Source organism: Lagopus muta, chromosome 20 (assembly GCF_023343835.1).
Source record: "Lagopus muta isolate bLagMut1 chromosome 20, bLagMut1 primary, whole genome shotgun sequence".
NCBI lineage: Eukaryota > Metazoa > Chordata > Aves > Galliformes > Phasianidae > Lagopus > Lagopus muta.
In genome coordinates, this window is record NC_064452.1 from 390,295 (window position 1) to 410,419 (window position 20,125).

Sequence of the window (20,125 nt, forward strand, 5' to 3'; positions counted from 1 at the left end):
TGCACGCTGTAGATGCAGCACATCCCTGTGCTCAGTGCTGCACGGTGCTGGAGATCAGGTGGGCACAAAGCCCAGGCTGCTGCCCGGGGCTCCATACAGAAACCAGCAGCAAAATCTCTGCTCTGGGGCCAGGCCTGGCCAGGCGTGCTGATCCATGAGCTGTGGTGAGCGGTGGCTCCTGAATGCACAGCACCTGCATGCTGGCCTTTGGCAGGACACCACTGGGACAACGGTGGCACAGTCACCCTGCACGGCCCCTCCTGCTCCCACATACAAGCAAATAAATTATCCAGCATCCTCAAGATGTCAATACTGGGGCACTCCCAGTAAACCAATATGTAACTTTGACAGGGATTTGATGAAGGACTTCTTTCTCCTCTCCCTTACTCTCCCCCACCCACAGATCTTAATCCGTTTTCATTGCAGGACGGCACCTCTGGTTCCCAGCAGTGGTTGCAGAAGGGGAACGCAGGACACAGGGCAGGGGCTCACAGCACCGTGCCAAAGAGCACAGCACCAGAGTATGTTCTGGGGAGCCCTAGAACCAACTGAATTCCTCAAAAGACAGAAAAGAAAGAAAAATCAGAGGGGGAGATGAAGAAATGAAAATCATTCCAAGACCAAAGGGGCCTCACACGAGTTTTCTCACCACAGATGCAGCAGAGGCGCTGCCCGACGGCCAGGCACAGCCTGCAGCCCTGGCCACAGTCCTGCCCTTAGACTATGCCCCTTCTTTATCACTGCACCTGCAGCAGGATAAACGCACCTAGGTTCAGAAGAGCCTCTGCGTCCAAAATGAAAAGGCTTTGCTTTACTTTAAGTTCCTTTCAGGTTCCTGCTTATCTCCAGGCATCTGCAATAGACGCATGCTCTCTGAGACAATGAAAATAGTTGTCACCCCTCTGCCAGCAGCCAGGGCAGACAGGCAAAACAACAGAGCAGAACCCGATCCACCTTTCCAAGTGAGCTCCAGCAGAACACGTGTACACACATTTAATAAAGCAAAGAGCAGTCTGTAGCCACTAGGAATTTATGCAGACTTGAAGCCAAGCTTTACCACGCCACAAATATTTTGGTAAATATAGTTGGGACAATTATACCTTTGTGCTGCTCAGTCAGGAGCAGCGTCACCTGCAGTGGTTCAGCCACCAGTTTGTTCTTACTGAGCTGAGTCACTGAGCCCAGCTGCTCCTGGCAGCAGTGACTGCAGCTGCGCTACAAATGCAACCAAAGGCACCACTGGCACAGAAAGCCATTCCGTCCCTCCACAGGCAGGACAGACCTGTCCCAAAGCTTGTAGTAATGACCTGGTGTAGGGAACTTGCTTTGGCAGGTGGGTTGGACTCAATGATCTCTGGAGGTTCCTTCCAACCCCTACGATTCTGTGACCTTAGAAATGCAGAATATCCAAGCCAAAAATAGAACCATTGTTGTTTTCTTCCTAAGCTCACATGTCCTCACTACCTCACAGCTAAAAGCATTCTCCTGACAGCAAAGAGATCACAACATCACCTCCAGCATCCCAGCACAGGGTGCTGCATTTGCTCCTCTCCATCAGCGTCAGGTCTGCCCCAAAGCCCCATTGGCGGAGCTGGTGCTGCTGAGCCGGTGCTGCTGAGCCCACAGCACATGAGGGTACTACATAGCGAGCAGATGAGGACCGACGTGAAGCAGAAGTAGCAGCACAGCCACAAAGCGCCCATATCGGAGGTTTCCAAAGAAAACGACACCCAGAAAGAAAACCGCACCAAGAGTGTGCAGCTGAGCACCGCACACCCGGCAGTGCCCACAGCGAACCGCTGCCCGCAGCCCCGCACGTGGCACTCACCAGCAGCCCCCGCAGGAAATCCATCTCAGCCCCGCACCGCCCGCAGCTCTCAGCCTCGCCCCCGGAGCCGCTGCGGCCACCGCGGGTCCTACCGGCAGTGCAGCGCGGAGCGGCCCGGCGCCAGGCGGGCCACCATCCCCACCGACACCTCCCTTCGTTAATGTTTCTCCAGCCAGAGGCATGGCAGTGCTGCTGCTTTGTTATTTAAAAGGGTGGCTCCGCGGGAAGTGCCCCAAACAGGTTGGGCAGGAAGCGGGCGAGAGTTCGCACGTGGCTCACGGAGGTTTTCCCCGTCACGGACGCGAGAGGTGGCACGGGGAGCTGAACGGGGCGGGAGGCGAGGGAAGGAGAGGGGCTCGGTTCCAACGAGCACATCCCCACCTCCCACATGCATCCGGGCAGCGCAGCAGAGCCCGGCACAACCAGCACTCAGACAGCACCTCGCCCCAGCCGCAACGACGGGGTCACCCGTCCTTGCCATGGGCAGGTATCAGCGCAGCCCTTCCAGCCTGCTTTCAGCCTGGCTGCTCCCTGCACAAGGTCAATCAGAAAGCCTGCACCACGCCAGGTCCCGGGTCTGGCTGTGCCACGCTGTGCCCACCTGTCTCCCGGCTGGAAGTGCTTGGCGCGGCCGCGGGCAGAGGAGAGGCGGCTGCGGGGCCACGTCTGCCCCTGGGGCCGTGTCCCTGCCTGCACTCGCTGCCCCTTCCTCTCCCCATGAGTTTCCAGGGCGGACACAGCAGAGCAGCAGGGGAGCCGGGGAGCAGAAGGATGGCTTTGCCCTGTGGCCGCTCGGCTCTGCTCACTTTTGGCTCGGTCTGCCACTCTGTTCCTGCACGGTGATGTCCATTACAGGTGCCAGACAAATTCCTCCCGCTGAGGGCTGGTGGGAAGCAAGCCTCACTGTGGAATTACACCAGCAAAAAAAGGTTTTTGCCATTGTAGTTTGCCTCCTTCAAGGAATTTGAGTTACACCAGGAAAACACATTTTTGCTGGCAGAGCTTGCATGCTCTTAGAAGGAGTTTGCTCACGCAGCTGAATTAGCAATGGGCTGTGCTGCAGGAAGCCGGTGCCTCCAGCAAGCTGTCTGCAGCCTGTGCCCAGAATTAAGCAGAAAGCACAGAGTGCATGTAGGAATGAACCTGCTCACTCTGTGCAGCTCAGCTGTGAGCTCAGCTGTGAGCTCCTGGCTGGGGACTGCTGCAAGGCGGGGAGGAGTGAGCGGGCTGTGCAGGGCAGGACTCACTGCCAGCTCCGCGTGTCACCCTATCCCATCCTCCTCAGCCCCAGCCCCTCACAACCCCTGCCATCCACCACTGTGCTCTGCCAGCTCACGCCTGCTTTGTGCACCCAGGCCACCAACATAAGTAAAATGAGCCAAAACTTGAGAAACCTCACTAACAAACTTCTCCAGCTCCATTCTTCCCCACCCCTCCCCCCACTCTTAACAACCATTTAACCAAGTTCTCAGCTGTCTCGTAAGCTTCTCTTCGATCTCATCTTCGCCAGTTTAATGAGTAATTTCCCGGGTGGCAACATATCGAATGCTTTGCAGCTACCCAGGGGGAAGAGCTGCCATTTCCTTTGTCTGGAAGCTCCACTCGCACTAATTGCTTGGGTTACTCCATGAGAGCAGAGGAGCTGCGTGCCTCAAAGGCTTACGCTGGGGCCAAAGAGCAGGTGCCAGCAGGCACGCAGGTGGGTCCCTGGGGCAGCACGTGGAGCTGGGGCCGATCAGGACAGCAGCACTGGGCTCTGCACCCGCCTGGCACTGCCGCTTGGCATTGCGTAACGCGGCGGCAGCAGAATGGGGCCCGCTGGCACGCGCACCACGCTGTAGCTGATGGTGTCTGAACAAACTGCCGGCTGCTCTCCAGAAACCACCTACTCTGCTCCGCTCAGAACAGCCCCGGCTGCTACAGGCGCTGCGTTGGAAGTGCTGCTCCTCGCCGGCTCTGTTTCCAAAAGCAGCACCCAGCCTGGACCGCGCGCCCACGGCCCCGACGCAGGGTGCTCAGCCCTGCGGTGCAGCACTCACCTTCATGGTGGGGGGGGGCAGTGAGTGGAGGGGACAGTGGCCGCTCCGGGAGGGTCACATCTGTGCTGCTCAGCAGCTCCTGCTTCCTGCAAAACAGAACAGGAGCCGTCAGCAACCCCTGCAGCCCAGTCTGGGAGGCAGGAGAGAAGGAACACGGGTGACCGGCCTCTTTTGGTTGAACCGTTCTCGTGTCTCAGCACCGCGGCCCCACAGAGCTCCCCATGGTGGAGCTGCGTAAACCTCCCCCCAGGCCCCACCACACTGGGCTTCGGCAAGGGCCAACCACATGGATCCCCACAGCAGAGTGGCACTGGCACGGAGGTCTCATGGGGATGTGACACTGGAAAGCAGGGGAGAAAGAACTGTACCAAGAGCCTGCCAAAAAATGCAACCCCACACCCTCCTCAGCCTTGAGAAACTGCACTCAAAGCCCTCCACTGATGATTTGATAAAAGCACACTGTGCCTTTTAAAAAAAAATCCCTTCTCAGGCAGACAATCAAATCGTCACATGCAGCAGTACTGCCAGATGCTACTCCGGGAGTCAGAAAATCTGAGATTTAATTTTGTTTCCTCTCGTTCCTGCCAGGTTAGTCTTGCAGAAACGAGGCCAAAATGTCCAACTGTTTATCACGCAGTAACGAGGTTTGCTCCCATGGCAGCCCGCCTGGGGTGGCACAGCACAGCATGAGGCAGTGCATGGGGAGACGAGCAGCAGTGCACACCAGGGCTCCCCCAAACAGTGGTAGGTACCTGCAGCCAACATCGGGACACCAGCAGAGCTTCTTTCTACAAACTGCCTAGAGCCCGCCCTGCATTAGCCTCACTTTGTTCCCAGCCCTGAGCTAGAGGGGTGAACCCCATGGCACGTCCCTGCAGCGCATCCCTCAGCGCGTCCCTGTGCCAGCCGGGCAATGCTGGGCACCCTGCACTGCAGAACAGCCAGCTGGGCACTGCGGACCGGGCAGCACTGCACTGCAGGAGAAACGGCTGCACCAATGCAGAATGTGCCCGTGGTGTTTCACAAGGAGCTGCCACAGCGCCCTTGCAGATCTGGTTTTCTGTGAGACCGCTGTGGCAAAAGCAGAACCCCACTGCTACCGTGCAAGGCAAAGGGCGGCTGTGCAGGGGTGTCCCTGCAATACAGACTGAGCCAGGGCCTGACAGGGCTGCCCGCTGTTCCTCCTGCCTTCCTGCTCGTATTTACAATTGCTTCTGCTAACAGACATCTCCTGGTCCTGATGGACTTTGACTCCATCTGTTGAGACACACACATGTATGCACTCACGCACCCAGCTGAGCACGTAGGACCGAGCAGTGCGGGGCTCCTGCCCTGCCTGGTCCTCAGCCCTCAGCCAGGCACAGAGAGCAGAGCCAAGGGGCTGCTGCTCAGTGCTGAGATCAGAGGGAAAGTGCCAACAGGACACAGATCAATCGTTCCCTGATAGTTAATAACTATGGAAGGGGGAAGTTATGGACTCAAATTGACCACGGAGCCAGCGGTGGGTCACAGAGCAATGAAGGGCTCAGGCCCCCATCTGTAGCCTTGATCCAGGGCCAACACCCAAGAAATGAATGGAAATGCTATAAGACTGCAGATGGGCAGCAGCGGAAGCCACGTGCTGACCACTCGCATTGACCATTGAGTTCCATCCCTTCCTACTCCCCACAGAATCACCACAGCTCTGCTGCTGAGAAGGTGCCCAAATGGCAATTTGCACTCTTTGCTCTACGACTTCCTGGAGCTCTGCAGGCAGACGGACCTGGACACAAGCACCCATCTTTGCTCTCTTCCTTTCAACCTTCTTTCTGTTTGATTGCACCAATCTGCAGAGCAGCCTCAAAGGCACAGGCCTCCAAAGATGAAAGTTATGGGGATGCATACAAATAATTCAATTTGATCTGGGATTTGTAACAGGTTGCCATAGCATCACATTCTAAGTATTATAAAATCAGTCGCACAACTTAACAACGTGTTCTGTTATCACATGTAGATTGCTTCTTTGGGGCCAAACTGCTGGAGCCACGATCTCACTTCGGGGTGAGCACACAGAAGATTCACCAGCAATCAGCCCTAGCACCAACACCACACTGTGGTGACCTGCAGCACCGAGCGCAGTGATTCAGTCCTCTGCCAGCGCCGGGATCAAGGGCCACCAGCCTGACTCCCAGCAGTCTGCCCTCATGGGATGATGAATGGCTCGGGGGAAGGTCGGTGTGTCCCCATCTGCACAGGGCATGGCAGCCCCGGGAGCTCACCTGAAGCTCACAGCACAGCCCACAGTGCCACCAGCATAGGGACCTGGGCATGCATCCAGCACAGCCCTGTGCCGCCCCAAGCTCCTCACAGCACAGCACAGCCCGCAGCTACCAGCTCTGCCCCGAGCCCACCCACAGCTGCAGTGGGACAGTCAGCATGGGGGGGGAGAGAAGAGGTGGATGGAGGCCGGGCTGCCCCTCACTGAGCCTTGCAGGGCCAGGGCAAACCAGGCAGGGCAGAGGCTTCCCGGAAAGCCGCGCAGACATCACTTAGGTAATGTTATTTCTTCATTTTCCTCATTAGGCAAATTAAGAAAGAAGGCAAAAAAAAAAAAAAACCCAAGAATTAGAATCCTACATACTTAGTAAATCTAATTAAGGAAATACCTTAATGCAGTTACCAGGCCAGCCGCAGGGTTTTCCAAAGGCGAGCGGAACCAGCGCACCGCCGGCTCTGCGGCACTGCCCCGTTCTGAGCGCGGGCACCGGGAACCCACAAAGCAGCCAGGATGGGTGGAGTCATTCTCTGATATTCAGAGCACTTCTGGTCACATCCCAAAAGCATGAACAAATTCAGGTCCTGAACCTGGCAGACCATGCTGGTGTGCTGAAATGCTGCTCAGAACGTGCTGCTGGGTGCGGAGGATGCCCTCACTGTGCTGCACTGCTGAACGCACCCAGCAGCAAGGCAGCACTTCTGCACTGTGAGGAGCTCCCTGGCAATCAGGAAATCGGGAGCATGGACAAAAGGTCCCACACCAGCTGCCCTGCTAATGACAGCCCACAGCACCATCATGGCACCACGTACATGGCCCCAGTTTGGGGGCTTGCTCTGTGCCAGCCTGGGACAACGCCAGAATTCCAAAATAATCACATCATGGATAGGTTTGTTTGCCTTTAAAAATCAATTTTGGGGATCTCTGTGGGAAGGAAAGAGGCCACTTCCACCCACCAGCAACCACATTGGTCCACCACCTCCGGCTGTGCCATCCGAGCTCCACCAGGAAGCTGGGCACTGAGATGCTCTCCACCCACTGATCCTCCAGCAACATTGCAGGGCTTCTCCGGGCACAGGCTGGGCTGGGAACAAAATGCAGCCCCTGCAAGGCATGGCATGGCCGTGTGGACACAAGCGAGGACACAAGCACCTCATACAGAGCTCTCAGCTGCACCTTTCTTCCTGTATTCTCACTAACATCTAACAAAAGACTTCTGCACACATTCTGCCTTTTTGTTTGTTCGTCTGATTTACCAGGCAGGCTCTAACCTGACAGAGCATTGATACAAATTGCGCGTGGGAAGGGGAGATGTCAACATATTATGTGACGCCGTTTAGCAGCGAGCAGTAAGCGCTGCTTTTTGTTATGCTGTGTCAATTAAGTGCTTGGAGCATCACAGGTTACATTTATGCCTTCGCTTAATTCTGCTGATGAAACCTGGCCCGCGGAGGTGTTAATCCCTCACAGCGCACCCATCTGCAACAAGTTCAGCTGTCGGGATGCTTTATCCTTGAGAAGGACAGTAAAGATGTTCTGTAAATTAACAGCCTCTATTTTTGGAGCCGTCGTTTTTTTTTGCCCTTGATGGGCCTCACCTTGCCAGCTGCTCCCTCTCTCATTTATTTAACATTCAGTGCCCAACATCTGAAGTTTGCCCAGAGGCCGACTCCCCGCCCGCACTGCCATGGCCCCACAGCCACTCCTGGGTTCACCCAGACGGGGCCCACGGGCAGCACTGGCCCCATGCAGGGCAGGCACTGTGGGGCTGCCCGGCTCTGGCCCCAGTGCTGCAGGTGCACCACAGCTCAGGGCAGGTGTGGGCAGAGCCCCAGTGGTGCAACATTTTCCCCAATAACCAATTTGCCTTGGTTACCTATCGCTTTTGTGCACTGAAGCCTGAAAATCAGCAAAGAAAGAGAGCACTGTTTTCTGGTGTAAACTGTTTGCAGTAAATTTTGTGTTTTCAGACTACCAGCCTGCATCTGCTTGCATAGAGCACCGCAACTGCACAGCGCGCACAAGCAAGGAACCTAAGCCCTGCTCAGAGCAAGGTGACATTTAACTGCAAACAGCTTTAGCTTTAATTACTCCCCTGCACCACGAGTAACTGTAGTTGGAGCAGTTCAGGACATCCTGCACTTGTGCAGGCATTGCTGCGGTGCTGTTTCAGGAGGGCATGGCACACTCAGCGCCCGCCTGTCCCTCTCGTGCTGCTGTCTGCAGCTGGATGGGAGATGGAGCCCTTCCAACCCACCAAGGACTTCCACCTTGTCTTGGTAGGAGAGTACAGCTGGCTCTGCAAATAATGCTGGAAAGAGATTTTTGTCACTCGCAGATTTTGTTCTCTGGTCTCACTTCTAGGAGTGGAGAGGAAGCAACGATTTCCAGCAGCATTTGGATAAATCAGCCAAGGGACTCCTGGACCATTTAATACCAGAAGGATTGTCTGATCCGATTCCTGAAAAAACATGAGCCAAGGAACCTTGGGCAGCCGCTTCTGAACTGATTCAATAATTTGCAAATTAAACAGAACAGCTCCCAGAAACCAGAGCCTCTGACCACATGCAGAACAACACCAAGCAGAGGGATGCTGCCTCCATCTGGCCCCCGGGCAGAGGGGCAGGGGAATGAGAGCGCTTCCAATGGTGGGGAGGGACCAAAAAGCCACGGGCTGCCTTACTGAGCATAATCCCTGACCCCACTGAAACAAATGGGAATGTTTAAATCAACTTCAGCAGTGCAAAGACTTCACTCCAATGACTTCAGCAAGGTGTGCACCTTGTGTTGGTGCAGGGTGCTGCTTCTCTGCCTCAGCCCGAGCACAGGACAGGCACAGACCTACAGAGTGCCCAGGTGAGCATCGCCTTGCTCCTGCAACGGGAGCCTGACGAAGTCCATTTGTTGTGCTGTACTTTGCTGGTTGCTAACAAGACAGGGACGTGGGCCACCAGGGACTCTGCAGCTGCCACCAATCCTGCCAGACTTGTATATGGCTCATGGAAAGCAAAATTCAATTGCAAATGCAGAACAAAGCCTGAATGTAGGAGGAAAAAAAGAAAATAGGAGCAGGTGGAGGAACAGAGTCCCTTTTGACTACACCGCTAACAGTCCCTTCCTTTTCCTGCAGATTATGTCACTTTGATGGCCCTGGCAGTTTGCATAAGATGAAGCAGCCACATTAAAGCGCTGCTTGAATTCTTGCTATTGCTCCCATGAAGGCTGCTCAGACCACAGCAGACAGGAGAAAAAATTCCTCAGGGTCTGGTTCTCCCCTTGAGGTGTCTGTATGACTCTCAATGTTCTGAATAAACCCCGCAGCCAGAGCATCGTTGGGAGGGTTTCTGCTCAACTTGATGGGGAACAAAATCCAAAAATTCAGGCTCCTGTGTTACGGGGCAGATTCCATGAGAGTTTGGAGACAGATTTTTTTCTCAGGCTTCAGGTGTCATTCTGAGATCATTCATAGAAATCTGGCACCCAATGGGAAGGAATCACTTTGGGAGCCTCGATGCTCTACCTAAAGCCCCAGCAAAGGAGAAAATATCCCAGAGAGCAGCAGCAGCAGTATGAGCTACACAGAAAGCAACCCTAAAATCCTGCTGCCCAGCACACCCGCTGCCCATGCAAAGCACCTCCAGCAGCAGAACACAGGGCCGCACGACCCAAAACTCTGGGGTGAGGGCAGAAGGAACTCCCAGTGTGCTGGGTTGTGTAGTTACAAGAAAGACTCCAAATAATCAGGTCTTCATTCATATGTTTTTGTTTAAAAATCACCATTTAAACAACAACACAAAAAGGAAACCATCGATCTGCAGCAGTGCCCATGCTGCTCGCACCCCGAATGGGAGGTATGCACACCACTGGGACTGGGATGCATATTTCCGACTATTTTTAACAACAAAGTTGCCAGAGCAGCGCAGTCCTGGAGGAGAGAACTCCCTGACCGAGACCACACAAATAAATCAGAGCGTGGAGAGGCTTTGAAGCAAACAGCAATTCGCACTAATAAGCGGGGGGATGCGGGAGCCGTGCAGAGCAGACGCCAGCTCACACAGTATTGCAAAGAGGCTATTTCCTCAATATGCGGAGTTGAACATAAAGTACAATCCGTGACTTAGTCAATGAAAGATGAAACCATTTGTCAGCTGTTCCTCAGCGAGGAGACAAAGCTGTTCGCTGAGTTAAAGCAGTTCCGCGGGCACCGAAAGCGGTCCTGAATGTTCTCACGCCAAAGAATCGCGCTCGGGCTCGCCTTGCACAGCAGCGCACGCAGCCGGCACTGCTCGGGGAGCGCTGCGAGCGGCTGCAGCCCCCGATCCCGCTGCCCTGCGCAGAGGTAACCCCCACCCGCCGGTACGACCTAGCACCGCCGCAGCGACGGCCCGGCCGGCACCGGGAACACGGCGCCCGCCGCTCCCGCGCACCCGGAGCCCCCCGGCCCGGAGCTCGCACTCGGGCCACCCAGCGGCAAGGACAGATTTCTTTTTAACCCTTCGATAAAGAGAGAAGAAAAGGAACGAACTTGCGCTCTACCTTTTCTCCTTGTTCTGCTTCCTGGACTTGTGCAGCAGCCCGATGAGCACCACGGCCGCGCGGATGCCGGCCCGCCGGGAGTGCATCCTGCCGGCATCCGCCCGGGACATCGCCGCTCTGCGGCCCCGCGCCCGCCCGGCCCCAGCGCGGCACCTGCGGCGGCGGCGGCGCGCCCGCGTTCCTCGCGCCTCCCCGCGCGCTCCCGCCCGCCGCGCCGCCCCTGCGCGCACGGCCGGGCCGTGCCGGGCTCCGGGTACAGCTGCGGGCGGGGCAGGGCGGCTGCCGCACGCCGCTCCGCTTTTTTCCTCTCTTCCCCTCTCGCGCCCGCGGCGGCGGCGCAAAGAGCGCAGACGAGCTCCCGAAGCGGCGCGGCGGGGCGAGCGGGAGCTGCCGGGGATGCGCTCCTCGCGGCTGTCGCTGCGCGCTACCGGGGTTAGCGGGGCTCCTAAGACGCCCGCATTGCACGGAGAGCCGGGCTGCGCCGAGCCCCCGCGGCACCGCACGGCTCTGCTATTCTCACGCCAGGTTTTAACGAGAACGGCCCGCGAGTCCCCCGAACTGCGGGGCTTCTCGGCGCCCGAGGGGATGAGATTCGGTTCGAACAGCGGGAAGGATTTTTTCCCGTCTTGCAACCGTTCCCTTCTGTTTCTGGCAGACATTGCGAAACCCCTCCCGTAAGGGACAGTCCGAGGCTGCTCCACGCCGGACTGCGGCCGTGCCAGTGCCGGGACCGAGGTCCCAACGTCCCCACATCCCCACCCGCTGCAGCAGCCAGGCCAAAGCACCACGAGCCCCAGGACTTGAGCTAGCACGCAGCTTGTTCCTGGCAACAGATACTTTTTTCATTAAGTAAACTCGGTGATTTACTCCACGAGCTCAGCACCCCTCCCTGGATATCGATGTTGCCACGGCAATAGAACGGCCGGGTCCCTCCACTCCCCCCCACCTTCCTCTGTGCCCCCAAATGCCCACAGGAACGCGGAGGGGCGGCGCTGACTGCTCTCTGAGTTGAAGGGGTCCTTAAAGGCCATCGGGTCCCACTGCTTCACAACAGAGACAGACGCAGCTCCATCAGTGCTCAGAGCCCCTCCACCTCTGCTTTCTGCAGGGATGGGGCAGCACCTCCTCTCTGAGTAACCTGCACAGTGCCTCGTTGCCCCAGCACAAGCCCTAACCAGACCAGTTCTTTGAATTCAAAAGAGCCCCACCATCTTCATTGCGATTTCTTTATGCATTCCGCTCTAAGTCAGACAGAAGTGCATGGAATGTTGTTTCTGTCCATGTGCCACGCTGATTCAGCCTGAGGACAACCTGACTGCAGCACAGCCATGGCTGCCCCCCCTGCATTCACCGGCACAGCACACACATGGCTCCTGAAACATTTGAGATCTAAACTTAAACCTAAGATTAATATTTTAACAGCTCTTTAGTGGGCCCCTGGGCATGCTGGGGCAGAGCAGCCCCTGTGCAGCACCCGAAGTCACTGCAACACACGAGCACAACACTCCTTACCTCCCCAGAACAAAGAACCCAACCAGCTCATCAAGCACCCAGGACATGTCTGTGCCTCCCGGGACAACATCTGATGATACCAAACTGCCCACAGCAGGCAAGAGGATGCAAGTGGACAGGAGGAAAAAATACATTAACCCTGGACGATGCCCTCACTTTCACTAACACAAACTGCAAAATCTTGTAATGACGTTTTGGTTGCACCAGCAAATCAGTTTGTTCCTGTGGAAATACCCGTCTGCTTCCAAGAAGAAATCATCAGTCTGACAAATTTCTGAGGCACAGGGAAAAAAAAAAAGGAAACAGAGCCCATTTCCATGCCAAATGGTATCAGTTCTGCAGCACCTCATTAGCTTTCATTTAATGGAGGGGGAGGGGTTTTAATTTTAAACCTTTTACCCCTCACATTAAACAAGAGGCTTCAGATCTCATTGAGTCTCTCTTTGTCTCCGGAGACATCTTCCACTGTCTCTCCTCCCCGCTTCCAGACAAGTTAAGTATTAATCTTCCCTTGTTTTATGCTGAAGTGGCCCGGTATTGATTTTTAAAGATGTTCAATTCTCTCATATTTGGAAACAGAGAATCACTTTACGCAGACACACTTAGCCCTATTCTCCTCTCCACTCAAACACTGCAAACAAGTCTTTGCTGTAATCAATTTCTTCTGGACTTCGTTTGCACCGGATCTATAATTCATAGCAGGAGGGCAGAGTGACGATGAGGAGGGTTGGAGCAGGCAGGAAGGGCTGTGCTCAGCTCCCCAGGGACACTGCAGGGCAGAGCAGCACTGCACAGGGGCACAGTCAGAACTGCTCCTGCTCAGGGCTGAGCCGCCAAGCGCCGCAGTGAGCATCTTCAGGTGTCCTTGTGAGCATCTTCAGGTGTCCTTGTGAGCACGGCCAGGGGCAGTGTGTGCTGTAGGAGAGGATGTGGGCAGCAAGAGGGCAGGTGGAACCTCCAGGCTCCACTTTGGCTCCGGGCTGTTGTTCCCCACGTGGTACATCGCGTTTCACCTTCACGGGGCCATCAGCTGGAGGGGACCCCCACCACCTCAGAGGCTCCTCTGAATCTTTGTCCCTCCTGAGAGCTGCAGCATTACCTCTGCAGTGCCTAAATAACCTCCGAGCTGAGCAGCTGCCACTGCTTTATGAAGAAATAACTCTCTCTAGAATTGCCCTGGCGGTTCTGCTTCGGAGAAAACAGTTTTTGCAGTGAACTACAAAATTGAGTCCTGGGGGGCTTGGGAGAACTTGCTTCAGGTTGGAACAATTACACACTATGATTAATAAATCACCTGGGCTGCTGGATTGTTAGTGCAGTGCTTGGCATTTTCTCCCAGACATTCTGCTAAGAAAGGAAGATCTGAAAATGCCACACTGTGACAAGACCAAACCTTCATCCCCGACATTGTAGAATCTCCCCCACATAAGCAATGTGGTTAATACTGAAAATTCATGGGTTGGCTCTAGCTTTTGTGTTAGCACGTCAGTGAGATCGAGCTGCTCACTGCTGCCCACGGCACAGCCCAGCCCTGCACCCTACCATGGCACACAGCCATGGTCCCAGAGGATGGAATGGGTGCTGCAGCTCTGCCCGCACCAGAGGAGACAGGAAGGAGGGCAGTGGCAGTGTGGAGCACAAACAGAGACCTGTTTTCTGCAGGAGCAGCCACATCCCTGTGCTGCTGTCACAGGATGAAAAGGATTTGGAAGCTTGCAAATGAAGAAGGTGATTACAGCATTTAAAAATGTGCTGCAGGATGAGGATAGGAGCACATCCACATTTAAGCATCACGAGAAACTGAGCTTTAGATTATGTTACATCCAGCCCCAAGTAATCTGATTAGAGCTGTATGTCAGAAAGACACAGAGGAAATATTGAGGAATCACGAGGCAGATGAGGTTTTTCCCTTCAGATGAAGCATCTCTCAGCCCCAGGAGCTGACAGCCTCCAGAGCATCGACTCCAGCACTGCTGCATCATTAAGAGCAGCAGAAGGTGACTTTGAGAAAGCTTAATCACTTTTCATATTACAGATGGTTACAGAGAACCCACCAACGAGACAAGGAACTTCCAACACGCTTCTGCTCTGGGCACAGTCCCTGCCGGTCTGCTGTTCAGGATCAACATCCTCTTCAAACAACAAATGCACGTCCTTACATGAGGGCCAAGGTCACAGAAGATCAGGGCTTGCTGCAGCAGCCTCAGACTGGCCGTGTGCTTCATGCAGATCCCAGGTCTGTAAAAGCACAGCTCTGGGATCTGTGGAGCAGCCCAGGGGGCAGCAGGGCCCCTTCGCACAGGGAGCCTGGCTCAGGCCGCCGCTTCCCATCAGCAGAGGAGCAATGTGCCCTGGCCCCTGGTGGAGCTGAGACACAACTGTGATGCGGGTGAGGCTCTCAGCCTCAGCACACACCCCTGACAAAGCCCAAGGGCAGCTGGGGAGGGGTCTGTGTGCAGCACAGCCAGTCTGCAGGCAGCAGGTGCACAGAGTGCTGCATGCAGAGTCTGCACTGCTCCTTGGTTGCAGAGTGGAGGCTGCTGTGCCCACATCCAGCTTGCTACCTTCTCCATATGGAGAGATTTAATAAGGGCAGAAAACTCAATTCAATTGTTTTCTCGATAGAAGGCCATTTGTTTAGCAGCTAGCAAACAAAGCAAGGAGGGAGGGGCAGTGCTCCCTGCTCTCCGCTGCCCGCCCATGGCGGCGAGCATCCCGCTGCCTGTGGCTGCAGGAAATGTGGGACCGAAGGCACTGGGCCTGGTTCTCCCCAGCACGGTGCAGGATGAGGGCTGTGTGCCTCCAGCAGCCCCAGCACCTTGGCCACAGACAAAGGCAGTGGGCTTAGGCGTTCCATTGCGCTCAGGCAGCAGCAAGCATGCTCCTCACAACACAGACAGCCCAGCGCCGGCAGCCCTGCGCACAAAGCAGGATCTGGTGTGACCCTGTGCTGCCACGGCACCTGTTACTGCCACCATGGGGACAATGCATGCAGAGCAGCTGCACCAAGAGCCCAGAGCACGCCTTGACCTTCTGCCTACCCTCAGCGAAGCAGGGCCGACAGTGTTCCATCTCAGCAGTACAATTATCCGCCTGCCCAGGAAACAAACAGGGAAAGCAATCAAAGCTGCAGTGAAAGAGCAAAAATTCATTACAGACAGATGACCTCTCGTCTCGCAGGGAAGCCAAAGTACAGGTAGATATCAGTACCCATTAGAAATGGAACAGGTCCCCCGTGAGAGTGGCAGCGTGTTTGCAGATCAACAGAACCTCAGATAAGCTGTGCTGCTGGGGAGCAGCAGATGGGCACAGAGCAATGCTAGGGCATGGCACCTGTCAGTGGGTATGGGGGCAGTGCACAGCCACACCAGCAGCACCCCCAGAGGCACACATGGACCCCTTTGTGTCCTGTGGAAGAGAGTTCAGGAGCAATCTGAGCTTCAGCAAGAGGCAGAAACACCACTCAGTTAACTCCAGTGGTGCAAATTGCTCCTCTCTGGGAACCCAGACATTCAGCCCTGCTGGAACTGCTGCCTGTGTTTCTGCTCCACAGAAAAGAACAGGATGAGTCTCTCAGCACACGTATTGCTCAGTGCAATCAGCTGTTTTCTGCTGCTTGCAAACAGACCCCTGCTCTTGCAAACCATGCAGCCATTACTGCGTGACGGGGGCGTGGGATCGGCAGCAGCTCTGCCCTGCACTGTGCTCCACAGTGCCCATAGCATTGTGCAGAGCAGCTCATCACCGCACACGCACAGGATTAGCAGCACTGTGCCACTGCTGCCATATTCACGCAGTTAATCTGACTTTAAAACCCACCTGGAGCAGCTGTGTCTGCTGGAGAGCTTAGACCGAAGCTGTCAGAACCACAGGAAAACATCAGCTGAGGGGGGCTGCGTGCTGCCTCAGCAGGGTAGGGCTGCCAGCACGGGCTGGGCACAACAGAGCCCTGCTAGGTGCCTTCCTGCCAGGTGAACCTATGAGCCCTCTCATGTCACTGCGTATCACAACAGCAGGCAGAATGCAAACTCTACCCGTGTTAGCACAGCAATAATAAACGAATTTGTACTATCACCTTGGAGCAAACTTAAAGCACAAAGGACAGAAAGTGAATTTCAGTGTGGCTATTTGTGCTTGAGCTGTACTAGAGCGCAGTGACAGGGCCGTGCAATGCCTGCAGCATCCTCTGCCCTTCGCCATCAGCTGCCCGGCGCAGGTGGAGGCGTGTAGCACTGACCTGGCAGGAGCCCAACTTGGCAGCCATCTGCTCTGGGGCCAAATATGTGCCTGCTGCTCCAGTGCCAGCCACAAGATGCCCGGCCACGATGGGGTCATGCCTCACAGGAAAACTACCTATGTTACAGTCATGGCTCGCAAAGAAAACTTGCAGAGAGAGGCCAAGCAAAGAGGGCAGAACCTTTCACCCCAGGTGCTGCAGTGACACCTCCAGACCCAAAAAGCTGAAGGACAGATGGGAGCACTCTGCTCTGTCTTCAGCACAAAGCCATCGCTGGTAGCCCAGGGGCTGCAGTCTCTTTTATGTGAGAAGATCTGTAGATGACCATCTATGTCACCTACACACCTACAGATACGTATCTTATATTTCTGTACGTCCACAGGTTCTCACGGTGTTATTTTTGTAACTGCTCCCTCTTCAACAGCCACCCACAGACGCAGCTGGGAAGCTGTCAGGAGGCCCCTGGGCAGCACATACAGGAGGCGTCCAGCCCTGCCATGCCTCGCAGTGCCAATGGGAACACAGCGCATCAAAGCCCTCCAGAGGGCATGGAAACAGCAGCACAGGGAGAGGAAGTGAAGTGCTGCAGGGCAGGCAGAGGAGCAGCGGCAGAGAGAAGATAAGATCGGGGTGCAGCACTGGGTGCGAGGGCTGAGCCCCTGGGCAGCTCCAGCCCAGCTGCACCCATCAGCTGGTGGAACGCAGCACGGAGTCACCATGCCTATGGCAGCAGCATAATTAAATGGAAATCCTATGCCTGATAACTTGAGGTATTTTTTGCTATGAATCAAGGCTTTCTGAAGAAACAAGTTTCAAGATTTCAGCATTAAATTAAATCAGATCAAATCAGCAGAGGAAATAAGTCTTTACAGCAGGAGCAGTTCCTTTGAAATTCACCAGCAAATCAGTGAGTTAAATGCCATCACCTATCATTAGCATCATTAATAAAGCCAGACTCAGGATGCGCCGCAAACCAACACCAGTGATGTGCCCGGTGCTCCTGGAGCCAGCAGCAGGATGAGCCTCTCCTGCAGCTGTTCTGCAGCCTGGTCCCGGGACCCACAGCAGGGGCAGAGGAGAGCTCTCCTCCTCCCCGGGACTTGGAGGACCCACTGCCCCGCTCCACCCTGCACTGCTAGCAGCGGTGTGCACTGCGGGGCCCCAGCACCACAGGAAGGTGGCACTCCAAGCTGCACTCCTCCACCCGTGCCAGGGATCCAGCAGCTCCCTTACTGTCTCCCTCTGACACCTTGTTTGATGCAAGCAAGTGAAAAGGCATAATTTGTGGAGCTAAAACATGGGTATTATCTCAGTGACACATCCCTGCAATAGGGAGTGCGCTCAAGTCAATCACACTCAGAAGTGGGTTTCTATTGTTCTACAGCCTTTCTCTTGCCTCTCGCTCTTGATTAAAAGACACAAAGTAGGTAGTGTTGGCAGATGGGCATTTTCCTCATTCAGTGTCTCATGCTGCATGGCCTGACCAAGCAGGAGCAGGGCTGAGCAGCCCAGCACAGCCATGGGCAGAGCTGCAACAGGAGTGCTGGCACAGCACAGCCGCTCAGAGCAATGCCGCTTCCTGTTCACAAAGGAGAGTGACAGCAGGGCTGCCGTGCTCCACTTCCCCAAGAACTGCCAGGGGGAGGACAACACAGCCCCCAGCTCGATCCTCTACCACCACCCGTTTTTCCTGCCCTGCAGCAAACCTCCCCATCTTCTGTTTAATGTGCAAGCATAGAGCAAACCCTTCAGTTCCTGCAGCTGTGCTGATGGCTAGAGCTCTGCTGAAGACCCAATGGGAGTTGTTCCCCACTCTCAGAACCCATTTGAACCAGGGCTGCTCATTATTATCAGGATGTCACCGAGTCACAGAATCCACATCATCCCAGCAAAAAGAACGCTGAGCTTAGCTTTCCAAATTGGAGAGGATTAGCAGCAAACTGCTTGTGCGAGGAAGGAGCTGTCATGGCGCATGGTATGTGACACCAGTAACATTTGAGAGGAATCAGAGAGGACTGTTTCTGAGAGGAGTGACCTTTGAGTCTTCAGAGAGATTTCACAGTACAGCCCCAACCTATCCATGCACCCATCAAACCTCCCCATCTCTCTCCTAGATAGGAACCTGAGATGCTCCAGCCTTTTACGACTGACTTTACCGACATGAGGTTCTCAGCTGTTCATTGCCTGCCATTTGCTAACCAAGCACAATGCTGCACATTATGAGCATCACTAGAAATAAAGCTCTGAAGATAGAGTCCATTTCCAGGTGCATTGTCTGCTGTGCTGGCCGCGTATGCTGCCAGGACCCAGCTCAGTACAAGAAGGGACAACCATGGGAGCAGCGCAGCGACATCAAATCATCGCCGGGAATCAGCCACGGGCTCTGGCACAGCTCCTGCACTCCCACACCCAGTGCTGCTGTGCCCCTCTGTGGGTGCAGCTCCCAGAGCTCATCACCCTGCGGCTGCACGGCCCGAGCCAGGCACTGCCTGTGGCTGCAGCACAGCAGCAGAGGGTGGGGAGGGAGGGCCCCCCTGCCCTGGGAGCGCTGGGCAGCGCGTGGCCCCTACGGAACACCCTGTGCTTGTGCAAACCAGGACACGCAGGAGTGCACATCCGCGGCCAGATGGTGCCTTTATCAGTCCAGCCATTAAGCATCCCTCCCCCCATTACAACAATATTTGCTTTCAGAGGGCTGATATTCTTTCAGGTGGCCTCCTTTTGATGGTCTGCAAACAGCTCCTATTTTGACAAAGCATAAATATAGCAGGAGGGAAGAAATATACAAACCAACGCAGTTTATTGCTTCTGAAGCAGAGCTAAAAATAGCCCCACGTGGCTGCTGAGTCCTCTGGGCAGATGTAATTGCGGATAATCTGGCTTTAAACATGCGAAAGCTGTTGTGATAGGAAGGACAACATTTCCACATATGGGACTCAGCAGCAGCACACACCACAGTGCTGTGTCCATTGTCTCCTGGGAGCAGCGCACATATTGCAGGGTTGCAGCAAAATGCCTGCACGTCATAGCTTGGGGCTCTGCATTAATAAACCCCCAAATAACCCGGGCACCTATGGCAAGCCACCAAGAGGAAAGAGTCCAAAAAAAGCAAGCCAAGTTCCAAGAGCATCAGTGGGGCTCTGCTGGGTTCCCCCCAGAGGATCTGCCCCCAGCATTAATGTAAGTTAAGCTTACCAGGCAGAATGGCCAAAACACTCCCTGGTCCTTGGGGCCGCAGCCGCTCCCTCTCTGGGAGCAGCTCCTCCATCCCACGCAGCTCTGGGACGCGCTTTGAGGATGGCTGCATGCAGGGCACGGGGCTGGGTGGCTCCGGAGGAGGCAGCAGTGATAACCGCCCTTCCTGGAACCAGCGAGCACCCATCTGCTCACTGCAGATAGGGGAGCAGTGCTGGGACTGCTGGATTGGGAAATCCTCAGCCAGCTGCTGAGCCCCACAAGGCTGGGGCTGTCCCACCGCTGCTGCCCCACGGACTGGGCACCCTCCTTGCAGACCCAACCCCTCCACCCATCCCTCCATGTCCCTATTCATGGCACTGACAGCACTGCCACTGGCACGGGGTGTCCTGCAGCACAACATGCAGCAAGCAGACCCAGCCCAAAAGGTAACCGACAACCCCAGCTCGCCTCTGCCTTACTGGTGCCACGTGGCAGCAGCTGCCCACGGCTAGCATGAGCAGAAGCCACCCTGGGCCAAGGAG

General features: G+C 55.3%; 1 protein-coding gene across 1 annotated transcript in view; it reads right to left on the reverse strand.

The window, feature by feature from the left end:
* RAP1GAP2 (RAP1 GTPase activating protein 2) overlaps window positions 1-20,125 on the reverse strand; it is a 51,196-nt gene that overhangs the window by 13,512 nt on the left and 17,559 nt on the right. The window contains 2 exon segments of the mRNA XM_048966526.1: window positions 3,868-3,882; window positions 3,884-3,953. Of these exon segments, the coding sequence (XP_048822483.1) occupies window positions 3,868-3,882; window positions 3,884-3,953 (85 nt within the window).